At 34.2% G+C, this 13,930-nt stretch overlaps 1 protein-coding gene across 1 annotated transcript; it reads right to left on the reverse strand.

Annotated features, from left to right (window-relative positions):
- Window positions 1-7,871: 7,871 nt before the first annotated feature.
- LOC134231388 (uncharacterized) lies at window positions 7,872-12,136 on the reverse strand. The gene is made up of 3 exons (XM_062713353.1): window positions 11,818-12,136; window positions 8,904-9,242; window positions 7,872-8,254 (listed from the first exon to the last, which is right to left on the reverse strand). Exons 1-3 carry the CDS (start codon window positions 12,134-12,136, stop codon window positions 7,872-7,874), a joined length of 1,041 nt encoding a protein of 346 aa, XP_062569337.1.
- Between the last annotated feature and the right edge of the window lie 1,794 nt (window positions 12,137-13,930).

A 13,930-nucleotide genomic window follows, 5' to 3' on the forward strand; every position in this document is an offset into this window, starting at 1 on the left:
TTCTAAAAAAAAAAATTGTATTGTAATAACTATCATTGACTTTATCAGCGAGAAATGAATAAAAAATTGATTTTAACAGTGTTTGTACTTGATTATTATTTCCTCAGAGATGTAAATATTCTGTGTACAGTATAGTTAATTTATTTTGGGAGGTTTGCAACATTTCACCTAGTTTTCTTTCTTCTTTTCTAAGCTTTCAGCATTCAGCTGTCATCAAAACTTTCTTAGGTTTTGGTTCCCTGCTCCGACTTTGTTTACATTTTGTATAATGAAGTTTCCTCTTAAAGATTTATTGTTATACGTATGTAATAATTATTGTATAATTGACAATTGTACAAGTGCATTAATTTTACATCTGAAAATTTCGAGTCATCTAACATATTGATTAAACGTGTATGATTGATTATTATTGTTTAACGCCGAGTCGGCAATATTTGAGCCATATTCGGGTAAGATGATCAACAGATTCCACATCTAAAATTGCATCAACATATTTTTCTTTACAGTTTTCTGTCCAATAAAGTGACAGAGCTTTCATCATTTACACTAATGTTTCTAGTGGAAACCCTGATACCTGTTGACAATAGACACTGACCTGATAACTCAATAGCAGGGAATACACAACAAGCAATTTCAAAGAATTATGGTCCCCCACTTTCGGTGTTTTTGTGGATGAGATGTCATTTCTTATTATGATATATTGTGTCAAATATGAATGCCCTATCATATGTCATTAAGAACATGTTATGAAGAAATTATCACCGACGCTGATTATTTCAATAACTAGTCAGTCGTAAAGGTCGAGGTTAAGGGTCAGAAATCATAGCATGCTTGTAAATATCTTGTCAAAGCAAATGCACGTGTCAAATATAAAAGCTCTACTGTACACAGGGTTATTTTCGCCCCGTCTAATTTTCGCACTTTCACACTTGCAAACAATTTTGCCCCGATTTAAATTCGCCCAGTCAAAGTTTTGTTTAAGAAATTGTAGTGTTTTCTTTGATTTCGCCCCGTTTTAAATTCACCCAAATGAGGATAGGGAGAAAATTTACCTGTATACAGTATCTCTTCTCAATCAAAAGTTATAGGGGAAAATCAACATTTTTGAAAAGTAGGTCAAACTTCAAGGTCACAAGATAAAAAAAATTACAGTATTTTGAAAGGTCTTGTCACAAACAATACACGCCTTTAATACGAAAGCCCTATCTTTTCTCATTCAGAAATAATGACCAAGTTTAATTTTTTTTTAAACTAGGTCAAGGTCAAGGTCAAAAGATAAAAAATCATAGTGCAGTAAGAAAGGTCTTGACAAAAGCAATACACAGCTTTAATACGAAAGCCCTATCTTTTTTCATTCAGAAAACATGACCAAGGTTAAACTTTTTGAAAACTAGGTCAAGCTTCAAGGTCATAAGATAAAAAATCATAGTGTAATTTGAAAGGTCTTGTCACAAGTAATACATAAGAAATATGAAAGCCTCATCTTTTCTCATTCAAACGTTATGGTCTATTCAAAGTAATATTTTTTAAAAGTATGCCAAACTTCAAGGTCATGGGGTCAAACCATTGTGTATCTAAAAAGGTAATGCCATAGGTAATATACATATTTAATATGAAAACCCTATATTTCTAATTAAAAGTCATGGCCAATTCAAAGTATTTTTTAAAATTAGGCCAAAATTCAAGGCCAAGATCACGGGATCAAAAGTCAAAGTATATTTAGAAAGATCTTGTCTCAGGTACATGTAATATACATGTATAATATGGAAGCCCTATCTCTACTCATTCAAAAGATATGACCAATGATAAAGATGTTAGATTTTGTGACAGACGGACAGAACTACAGACTAAAACACGGACAGACGAATGAGTTTTAATGTCCCCTCGCCTTTGGGAAATCGGGGGGACAAAAACATTCAATATAAGTGTACATTGTGTTACTTGCTAACAAATAGTAAACAGTGCTTTTGCCAATTGAAAAATGTATAAAAACCAATGAAGTCACAAAGAAATTTACCATTCAACAGACGAATGTAAATCTTTGTTAATAATTTAATAATAAGAACAAGAAATGATTAGCAACAAACAAGAAAAATTCACCCGCGTGGGACAGTTGTTTAGAGCGTCTGCTCTAGAGTCGCGAAGTAAGGAATTGATCCTTACGTTGCGGGTTCGATACCACTCTGACATGCGTGAACCGGTCGTATAAATTAAGGTCTCGTGTTGCAGTAGGTTCTTGCATGAAAAATATCCCTCACTGGCCCTGAGTGTCGACCATAGGTCAAAAGAACTATATGCGGTATATTGCATATATTTGCCCCCCCCCCCCCACAAACACACACACACAAAAGTCAAATTTTGAAAACTTCCTGAAATGTGCTGAATTCAATAAATTGTATGAGAAATATAAATTAACAGAACATTGTTTCAAAGTAGTTTATTCACAATTTTTGTCTTTATGACGTCACAAACTAGTCCGATTTTATATCCTTTTTCAGAAAGAGGACAAAATGGACAAAATTTCAACAATTTTAGCTTTAAAATTTATAGAGCGCAAGTTTGTTCAGGAACAATATTTACATATTTCATTGATATTATCATTCTACACATTATATCAAAATATTGAGCCTGAACACACATGCGCTCGGTGACTTTTACTCAAAATATCGACGAAATATGTACAATTTTCTGTAAAATTCATTAAAAACTGAAATTTACGTCATGTTTTTGACGTTATTTCGTACATATGACGTCATTACTTATGAAAATATTCAGTCAGCATATACCCCCCTATTTAAGAACATAATTAAATATTTCTCCATCAAAGTTTGGTTTGGGGGCAAATATCGGTTATTACCGAATAAAGTTCTTTGAGGTCTCAACCGGCAAGTTGTGGCGTCTGCTTACGAATGAAAAATTCTCGAGAGGGACGTTATACAATAGACAAACAAACAAACGAACAAGAAAATGATTCCCTACATAAATAGCTAAAGATGGTGCATTTCGAACATTTAGGACTTTTCAATATTATAGTCCATTTGTATTCCAACAGTCTCAGGGTATTAAAAATAACGGGTAAAGTATGATTGAAATCTGAATGAAGCAAACACAGAAACAAAGAAATCAATTTAAACCATGTAAACGGAAACTGCAAAAAGACACCGGACAGATATGTCGGAAATGTAAACAAGAAAGGTTAAATCTTCCTTATGCCAGGGATAGCGAAAATTACATTGAACCAAAACCTACAGATGACCAGGATGACCCGGGGGATGGAGAGACGTCTGGTGGTCAGGCTGCTGGTGAGGTGGCGGGGGCAGTGGGTGGGGAGATTGAGAATGGACAGGGCGGTTAAAAGAAGTACATTACTATAGAAACTGGCGTCACAGTGGAGGTAATGTATGTTACGTATGAAATGTACTAGTAAAGAAATTCACAGAGGGTTTCAGTCTATTCAGGTGAAATCACCCAAAGCAAATTTTTTGATTGTTTATGATTGACAGATTGACAGATAGAAAAAATCTGGCGGTTGCCGTTTAACTTATCTGGCGGCCGCCAGATAAAATATTTTTCTACCTGGCATCTACCAGCTTCCGTACAAAAACATGATATTTCTAAAAAAAAAGGGGGGGTATTAAATGTGATTTAGTTAATTTCTGAATATAAAAAAAATAAATAAAATGATCTATTGAATTCAAGTTGGCATAGATTTGTTTTGTTCCACTACGATTTTAAATAACAACACCAGGTTCTCGTAACAGGACTGTATAGACTCTATTGCAAAATTACATTGCCACAAGGGTTATATATACCAATGTAAATATTATTATATGAAATATTACATGTATCAGAAACATACGGAAAATATCAGCCTGTTGTATGCTTTGATTCATTTTTTATCACTGTTTGTTTTCATTTTGGTATCTAAATCAAAAATATTAAAGAAAGAGCTCGGTTCATGTTATGCATAAAATGGCCCCGTACATATACCAATTAATTGCCTACCACTTGATGTTCCATTTGAAATATTAAAATAAAATAGAGACTAGGTGCTTTCATTTCCTAAAAAAAAAAATTCTCCTAAAAGTCCAGATCTTGAAGAACTGGCTTCTTAAAATTGCAATGTTCTTGAATTTTACGGTAAATAGGCATATTTGAGTACTTTCAATGAAGAAAAATAATATGAGCGCACCCTCTGAACAAAAAATAAAACATGTCTTTTAATCCTCAGAAACAGTTCTATCATTTACTAGTTTCATATTTTAGATCAGCGGTTGCGCTCTATATTAAGTATCGACAAATAGCTTTAAAAATTGGCCGTTTTTGTGGACTTTTTCAGAATATGAGGAAATTGACGCATTTCGTGACGTCATAATGCATTGACTGGCCAGAAAATTACGTCATTTTTGATAGATATGCAATCGCCAAAGATCTAAGTGATATTCTATGTACTGTTAACTAAAACTAAGCAGTTTAATTCACAGGGCCAAATAAGGCAAAAGTGAAACTTGTTCTTATCATTTTTCTCTATTTTTGCCACCTATCTGATTGGCTCAAAGTAGATCACATGATCAAGTATGAAAAGTGTTACAGACTGGATGTTTCTGTTTTAAAAATTTATAAACCTGCTGTTTCTAAAATTGGAAACGTTCTTATGTGAAGCAGCAATAGTGATGACGTCACAATAGTCTTTATAAACTGGATGTTTCTAAAAACAGATACTGCAGCTTCTATTCATTACTGTGACGTCATAATGCAAATGACATAACATTGCCTTATATGAGAAGATACTGAGTATTAGAAACATGGATTTTAAGACATTTCTTATTAACTGATAAAAAAAAAATAAAACAATTGTAGACCGTAGAGAAAGCATATTGACCTTGCACTTCGTGCTCGGTCAATATGCTTTCGCTAAGGTCTATATATCTAGGGATTGACCTCATCAAAAAGGCTATAATTGTACAATAAACATTTCTGTTTATCATATAAGAGATTTTTACAGATGTTTGCGTCTCTGAATTTGCTATGAATTATTAACCAACGGAAAAGCTTCCAATATTAACTAAGTCTACAAGTCAAATAAAACTGTTATCAATTGTACATTATTTTTTCGTAAACTGTGTACGTTTTTGACTATTAACTATGTTTGGTCTGCATCACAGTTGTAAAAGTCAACAGATATAAAAGAAACGTCGCTATTGTGAGATTATCAACGCTGCTCTGACGTAGAACGACATAGCCGCCCGCCCCCATACATGCACGAGGCTTTAATAGCATATTGATAGAATAAAGCTCTAGTTTATAAGTTACCTTTATAAGGTCAATGTAAGAGGTAGCTGCAGGATAAAAATTTTAATGTTTCATATCTTATATACACTCAACGGGGCATTCATGTCCTATAGACATATTTATAGTTAAATCATTGTGTTGAACCCAATAAATTATTTATACTCAATATAGGTTTGAAAAACATGGCTGAACTTATCCAGTTATTTGTATGAGTCACAGTTAATAACAGAGAAACTGTAAATTTACTACCGTATTTTTACTAGTAAAACATTGATGATATAATGCAGGGTTTTATATCCAGAGTTTGTCAGGGCTTGACACGAGATCATTTGGAAAATCAAAGGTCACATATTTTCCTTTTCAGTCCTTTCGTAGGGAAACATTGTAAACTGATTTCCTAACAATTTAAGGTTGCTTACTTGTACAACTTTAGAGTGTGGCTTATCCTAGACTCAAGGTCACGTCTTCGTGTCCGCTGCTCTAGTTTTCTTATCAAAAATCAAATGCTCTCAAATGACAATTTTCATACCAACTGATCAAACATTATTGACATGCTGATTTCTATTCTTGACGGATTTTCCCTTATTATGTTCCCCAAACGAAGTTGGGGAACATATTGTTTTTACTCTGTTTCTTATTATTATTATTCTTATTATTTTTCTTCTTCCTGGGAAAATTTTGTCCACGAGTGATCTTGTAAACTATACATCCGACTTAGGTGAAACCTTTTTAGGGTCAGTAGGCATGTTATGTAGAGTTGCCGAACGAAGGTCATTCTGCGCGCACGTGCTTGCAAGAGCGCGCACGTGCAACACGTGAAATGACCAATATAATGGATATTGCCGTAACACTTCTATTTTTTGATGAAATTTTTTGAAACTCATAATGTAAGGATACATTAGTAGTATAGACAAGATAGCATGGTCAAAATAGCAAGATCTAACGCGCATGCACGTGCGCTTCGCTCTGATTGGCTGAAACTAAAGTCTCAATATCTTTCTTGTTTCTTGTCATAATCCTTTGAAATTTTGAACATAGTCCTACATTATGAAGATCTACCGCATGATATATAAGAATTTTCATGAAAGCATGCGCATGTGCGCGTGCTGCAAGCTGATTGGCTGAAACTTTAAATGGCAATATCTCCTTTGTTTTTTGACGAAATTCTTTGAAATTTAAAGTATAGTCATGCATTAGGATATCCTACAAAATGATATAGAAAAAAATCATGATATCACGCGCATGCACGTGTGCTGCAATTTGATTGGCTGAAACTTTAAATGGCTATTTCTCCTTTGTTTTTTGACGAAATTCTTTGAAATTTAAAATATAATCATGCATTAGGATATCCTACAAAATGATATTAAAATAAATCATAAAATCACGCGCATACACGTGTGCTGCAATCTGATTGGCTGAAACTTTAAATGGCTATAATCCCTTGTTTTTCAACCAAACAGGATGGGATTTAGAACATAGATAGATGTAAGGGACTCCTTCAAGAAGGTATGATCATCATGCACGTGCACGCTTGTGCGTGCATTTGAAACGAGTATATTTAAAAATACACTTGAATGAGTGATTTTTATTACTTTTGGACTGAATGCTTTAATATATAGTATGTTAAAATATATAAATAGTGTAGACAAGATAATATGGTCATAACGCACATGCATTCACATGCGCTTGGGTGCAATGCTAAAAATTGAATATAATTCGTATTCTTCTGGAAAAACGTTGTTAAAGTCAAAAATGCACAGAGTTTGTCTTATTTAATGAAACTTGCAGGGAATATGGCACCGAAAGGGAGTTGGGGAGCGTTTGGGGAACATCTGTAACGGTTCCCGTTACAATTAGCACTAGTTATCAATTATGACAAGGAACATCTACGAGTGTGACTGGTTGGCAGGGAAAAACATTCCTTCAGGGCACACGATCTCACACGTCGGAGGTCTGTGTTTGCTCTTTTGCTTTTTATTGTTTAAATGGACTTACGAGCTTGAACGTTGTCCATATATATGAGTATAGACAAACACTCCTGGGAAGTAGGAATGCTGAAAGATGTCAAAACGCAACGTCACATTGCAGGAATGCATCATGTTTCAAACAGCCTAACTAGACTTTAATGGAACCAATGATTACAGGGAGGAAATTGTCAAAGAATGCCAAAATCAGGCCGTCCAAGGCGTACAAAAATCCGTGAAGAAGGTTACAACTACAAGGATGATATTCTTCATCCTATTGCAGGTACTGTAGGGGAGGATATCTTTATGGAAGATAATCCTCGACCTTATAGAGCCCGAATTGAAACAATTTAGCGTATAGACTGACCAAGTCATTCTCCGGACCCGAAAAAGCTTTACTACCTGAACCCTGAACTTCAGACGGTATTGTGGGAAGAATGGCAATAGTTCTCCCAGGCTAGTCTTGCAATTCTTAAACTATGAAAAAGTAAAGGTATAATATATTCGATTTGATGACGCCCATTTTTTTTTAATTTCTTGAGAATAAAGATTTTCCATAGATTAGCTCAGCATTTATATTTACAATCATGTCGACACTCTGAAAAACAAAAATTGCTATTTTTTAACCAGGTTAAAATCTCTGTTGTATTCCGATACTGATGTATTTTGTCTGCACAATCGATATTCCAAAACTTCCACTCTTTGTCGAAGTATCTTGGATTTAGTTGATTCTGAAATATTTTTGTATCCCTCTTTATCTTTTAACTTGCTATTGCTACATTTAGATGCAAGGTCTATCGCCGCAGTCAGAAGATTTTTCAGATTAAATCGTTCTGCAACAATAATGCATTCAAGAAGTTTATCGAAGGTAATGGTAATGGGTTCTGATGTATACGACCTTTCTTCACATCTTCTTACTAGACGATCCTCAAATTCTTTTTTCTCGTCCGAAGTTAGAGTGATCCAAAACAATTCTACAGCCTTCAAATTTAGTTTTCCTGAAGTGAAAACGAAATACTAGTACATAAATGAATCATCAACTAATCGTAGTTTGCTTATAAAAACTCTGTATGATGAAATGCAAATGTGTTTCTGTTGAATAATAAAACTTGCTTTGCTAAAATTTAATAATTGAAAAGTAATATATTTAGTTTGTAATACATTGTATATTCAAGATTGCTCAAAATTTTTAAATGCTATCGCCAAAAATTAACAATTTATTTGCATGTATTTTTTAAGTTAAATAAAGAACAGTGACTTCTTTTCGTTATTTTTTCCTGGTAGTGAATGCCAAGTACTTTATGTTGATAAATCGGTAAGCTCAATGTTAACATTTTTACGCGCGGATCTAAAGGGGGGCTGGAATTTGCAGAGGGTGGACCTTCCTTGAAAACGCCGATCTATGTGAAAATTGTATGAAAATTCATAGGTATAAAGCTTTATTGTCAACGACTACACACTCCTACCCCATCACAAAAGGGATTTCACGTTTAAGAAATGAATTAAAGCTTTTTTTGGTTTGTTTGTTCTTTGTTCATATCAAGGAATTTCTCAGTTGGATTTTGTTTTTGATTGGGGTGGAACCCCCTGGAAAAAAAAAAAATCCTGGATCTGCATCTGATTAAAATTATCTTAAAATTGAAATACCTGTGGTTAATGTTGGTTTGAATTCATTCTCCAGTAGGGTATTTCGAAGTTCTGAAATTCTTCTTTGCATATCGGCAGTTAACTTAGTATCAATTTCTGCTACCTTTAAGGACTCTGTAGGGCATTTTGCACACAATGGTATGGCAAATGGAAGAACTGAGTCCATGTTATATCGTTCAGCAAAAGAAGTATAATCTAATAGAGTGGACGTTTTGATGTGTTTTTCTTCATTTTCAGCGGAACTTTCACAAACTTCTGTGAGAAATATTTCGCATTTGACTTTGACTGCTGGAATCTGATATTCCTCTGCTAATGGAATAATTTTTAGCACTGTGTTTTCTGGAACAGAAAAAAGACTCGTTTTAAGAAGCACACAAAGAGTTCATAAAATTACTTGTGTGATTGTACACACAAGTAATCTGATGTTGACGTAGAAGAGAGGCTTGAGTTTCTAATTGACAATATCCATATGGTTTTTGGGGACCATATTTTTTAAATTCATCAATTCATCATTTCGCAAGTTCTATGGTCGATACAATGACCCTTTCAGCATATAGAATTTATCATTGAGTCAAATGCTGACTGACGTTTTTCATACTAATTGGTAGTCAACTATTTATACTCGAGTTGACGACGGATTTTTCGTGATTTATCGATCACTGCAAGGATCACACAACAGGTTTGAACGGTCGTCAGGGAATGCTCACTCCTCCATGGCACCTGATCCCTCCTCTGATGTTTCGGAGGTCCATGTTTGCTCTGCTCAGATTTTGTATTGTTCAATGGACTTCTTAGCTTGAATTTTGTTTGTAATCTCCAAAATACATATGTTTCATAGAAAGAAGTTTTTAAAACTCTTCAAAAACATCAAAATCCTGGTTGGTCATATTCATATTAAGGCATCCTTGGATGGACCCAGTGTTGGTTAACGGTTTTTTGAAGTCATAATCCTCGGGGATACAAGTAGCGTGGGGCCAAAATATTTGATAAAAGTTGTACTATACTGTAAAGGTAAAAAGGTTACAATTGTTGATATTTAAATTAAGGTATTGTCACAAGGATTAGACCTGTGAAATGAGAAAGCCCTAGTTCTGACGGTTAAAAAGATACGGTCAAGGTAAAAGATTTTAAAATGTGGCCAAACTCGAAGGTCATTTTCAAAAGATCAAATATTTTGATGCCTAATGAAAGGTCTTGGTCTTGTCACAGTGAGTACGCATGTGAAGTATGAAAACCCTGGCAACAACTGCTAAAAAAATATGGCTTTGATTAAAGCTGAACACGAGTCGTAAAAGGAATGTGTCGCCATTTTTATTCCGAGAATTGCTATACCTGCAGACGCCTATTTAAAGGGCAGAACTTTGTCAATGTTCATTGTAATCGGTAGAAGGACGTATGCTATACAGCACTCGGTAGTGAGGATAATAACGTAATACTTCGTCTAATGCAGGAAAGTAAGATACCAAAGAAAGTTACAATTATAGTTGTTCAGGCCAGTGCAGTATACAAACTAACACAGATACACGTAACTGCAATAAATGTAAACAAAGGTAATGCAAGATAACCAGCGATAACATGGATCAAAATGCCACGCCAATACCCGTGACAATAAAGCAGTCAGGTGTGACGAATCTGAGGAGTATACCCTGGTGTTGATGTATCGTAGATAATGATATCGAAAATGGCGTATGCCTATTTACGAGTCGTGTTCAGCTTTAATCTGCTTTGAACGAATATGTATTGGTATATTGAACCTGAACTGGCCTTGTCTACATAACAAAGCTTTGGAGTTCCAAATATGTCTTGTATCTCAACAACTGAAATTCAAACTTTTGATAATTACTAAAAACAAGTATTTACAAACATGAAAAAAAAAAAACGGAAAAATAAATTTTAAAATGTTTTGCTAAAATTGTGTCCATGTCCCTTTAATAGCTTGTTCAAAGTATGGTTAGTGTTGATATAATAGGGATCTCAACAACTTTTTATGGAGTCATCGTTCCATAACTAAAGTGTATGCTTGTTTGCATGACCTTGTTAGTATCTATAACATATCATTTGGCCGTATTTTGTCTGACTAATTCTTACGCGATGTTAGACTTTTATGTTTATATTTGTGACCAGTCAACTGGGGATGCTTGTTTCTCCTAAGCACTTGATCAAACCTTTGGAATTTCCAGGGTCCATGTTTATTGACCTGTTCACATTTTTATAATGTTTATGTTATTTTTAAAGATCTGATAATGATAATTCTGATAATGTCTAATAATAAATATATCCCCTAGAAAAAAGGTGTGGACCTACAATTGAACAAGCTTCGTCTGAATCAATCCCCTTTAAATTTAATTTACAAATACTACATTGATATTGTGGATGATAGCTCTAGCATCTTTTCAAATACCGATATCACATTTAGAGTAAAGTTGTGAAATTAGGATGTTTTTATATAAAGTATTTTTGGAGGTGTTTGATCACAATTTAGGAAAAATTTCGTCGGTCCGTCGTTGGGAAGTACACTTACTATTATACACATATTATATGACAATATCTAAAGCTTGCCTAAAGTTTCAACTCTGAATAATGTATCAAATTTAATTTTAAATAGAATTTTCAAAAGCAAACGACCTCGTGTTTTGATAGGCCGTTTTCAATGTTATTGAGGATTAAGTGCAATGTATTGATTTTTGTGATTTTTTTTTGGCTAACTACAGTAGTAGTCGTATATCTTTAGATACAAAGTTTTGCTCTTTAACTTTCTAATGATTTAAATGCATGTAATAACATAGACTCTATATAATAGCCATACACTGAATTTTTAAGATATGAAAATTGAATATGGTTCGAATTTTCTTCTTTTCATATTTCTAGCTATGGGGAAATTTTTCATTTGCTTTTATTTTACTACAAGACTTACCTGTTATGGAATCTTCACGTCCCGAATAATAAAATGTGTATAAAAAATTCACAAAATCTTCATAATTCTTCTCTGGCAACGGAATCTTGTCTTTGTGCTTTTCGTTGAGATGACACACAAACATGGTCTTAAACACGGGTGAGTGGTCAGCCAACACCTGTTTGTTTACGTGTATATCCCTTCCCTCTACCTCCAGTATGACATCGGTTGGAAGGAAGTCTTTTTGTGGCTCATCTTCGTTAGGTTCAATACCTCTTTCCTCTGATATAAGGTCCGGATCGTCTACATTTTGGTCTGATAAATCGAGAACCTCCGCCATTGTTCTTCCAATCTTTAGAGGTGCCTTTAAGGTATTGGTAAGTTACGTGCCTATCTAACTGCACTGCAGCATGGATTGTAATATTTAGATTAAGTGCAGCTGGTATCCTGAAATAATTAACCTAACCTAATGTTTTCTATACAATATCTACATATCACTTACACTTTTAATGAAACAAATTTCCCTGTCAAGATAACCATTTTTTGCTCAATCATTGTACAACTTTTTAAAAAACTTAAAAAAAAAAAAAAGCTTTCATGTCTTTTAAAATACTACCATATAAAACTTGGTATAAAATTGATAATTTTTCTTTTTAATGATAAATGATAAAAAATTATCAATGACAATGTCATTCAATTATATGAAAAAGATCCCTTTGATTCCCTCTTCGGTTTTGAAATAGATGATCATTCAACTGTGTCTTTTTACTATTGATCATGTTAATATCGACTCCGAAAAGAGACATTTAAATAAACCTTCTATATTTCCCAGGTGCATATAAAATTAACTTATGCTTTCATCATAGAATGAATTTGTCTGTTCAGGAAAATGTTAGTATATGATTTTAATAGATGATAATAGTAAAATGCATTCCTATTCCTCGATGAGATCTTGTGACTGTTCCCTGCAACAAACGCAGGGGGATAAAACGTACGCTCAACAAGAACCTCGGGTCAGCCGCAAACTCAGTGTTCCGTCCTGTGAGGAGCATAAGGGGTAGGGCGGTGCCAAGCTTCAAAACGCTTTATTTCACGATTTTCACATCACAATAGAGCGACTGATCATGAGATGTTTACTGAACTAATACCAGTAATTAATTGTGTTCATTCAAATGTGTAATATATCAATACTTAGAATAGAATTTTTCATGAGTGGTTTTGAATAATACCAATGTGTAAACTAGTGCTAATTGTAACGGGGACCGTTACAGATGTTCCCCAAACGCTCCCCAACTCCCTTTAGGTGCCATTTTCCCTGTAAGCTTCATTAAATAAGAAAAACTCTATGCATTTGAGACTTTAACACACTTACCCAGAAGTATACCAAGTTCATTCAAATTTTAGCATTGCACGCGTGCGCATGAGATTGCATGTGCGTAATGACCATATCATCTTGTCTACACAATCTATATATTTAATATACTATATATTAAAGTATTTAATCCAAAAGTACTAAAAAGTCCCTCATTCAAGTGTATTTTTGATTTTACTCATTTCACGTGCACGCACGTTCATACATGAGCATGGTGACCACATCTTCTTGTAGAAGTCCATTACATCTATCTATGTTCTAAATCCCACCCCGTTTGGTTGAAAACCAAGGTAGTTATAGCTGTTTAAAGTTTAAGCCAATCAGATTGCAGCGCACGTACACGCACGTGTATGCATGTGCATGCTGACCATACCTTCTTGTAGAAGTCTATTATATCTATCTATGTTCCAAATCCCATCCTGTTTGGTTGAAAAGCAAGGGAGTTATAGCTATTTAAAGTTTAAGCCAATCAGACTGCAGCGCACGTGCATGCACGTGTTTTCATGATAATTGCTATTTATTTTGTTGTAGGATATCCCAATGCATGGCTATGTTCACAATTTCAAAGGATTTTGTCAAAAAACAAGAAAGATATTGAGACTTTAGTTTCAGCCAATCAGAGCGAAGCGCACGTGCATGCGCGTGATATCTAGCTATTTTGACCATGCCGTCATGTCAATACTACTAATATATACTTATATTATGAGTTTCGAAGCATATTATCAAAAAGTTAAAAAGTTACGACCAGATCTATTATATTGG

This window comes from Saccostrea cucullata, unplaced genomic scaffold, assembly GCF_032062105.1.
Source record: "Saccostrea cucullata isolate Sc308-1 unplaced genomic scaffold, CSIRO_AGI_Scuc_v1 ctg4702, whole genome shotgun sequence".
Lineage (NCBI taxonomy): Eukaryota > Metazoa > Mollusca > Bivalvia > Ostreida > Ostreidae > Saccostrea > Saccostrea cuccullata.

Bases quoted from the DNA above. Each gene is read 5' to 3' on its own strand.
- LOC134231388 (XM_062713353.1), bottom strand. From the start codon at position 12,136: ATGGCGGAGGTTCTCGATTTATCAGACCAAAATGTAGACGATCCGGAC. The intron at 9,243-11,817 runs GTAAGTCTTGTA...TTTCTGTTCCAG, and splicing joins ACGTGAAGATTCCATAACAG to AAAACACAGTGCTAAAAATT. The intron at 8,255-8,903 runs GTATTTCAATTT...TTTTCACTTCAG, and splicing joins CAAACCAACATTAACCACAG to GAAAACTAAATTTGAAGGCT.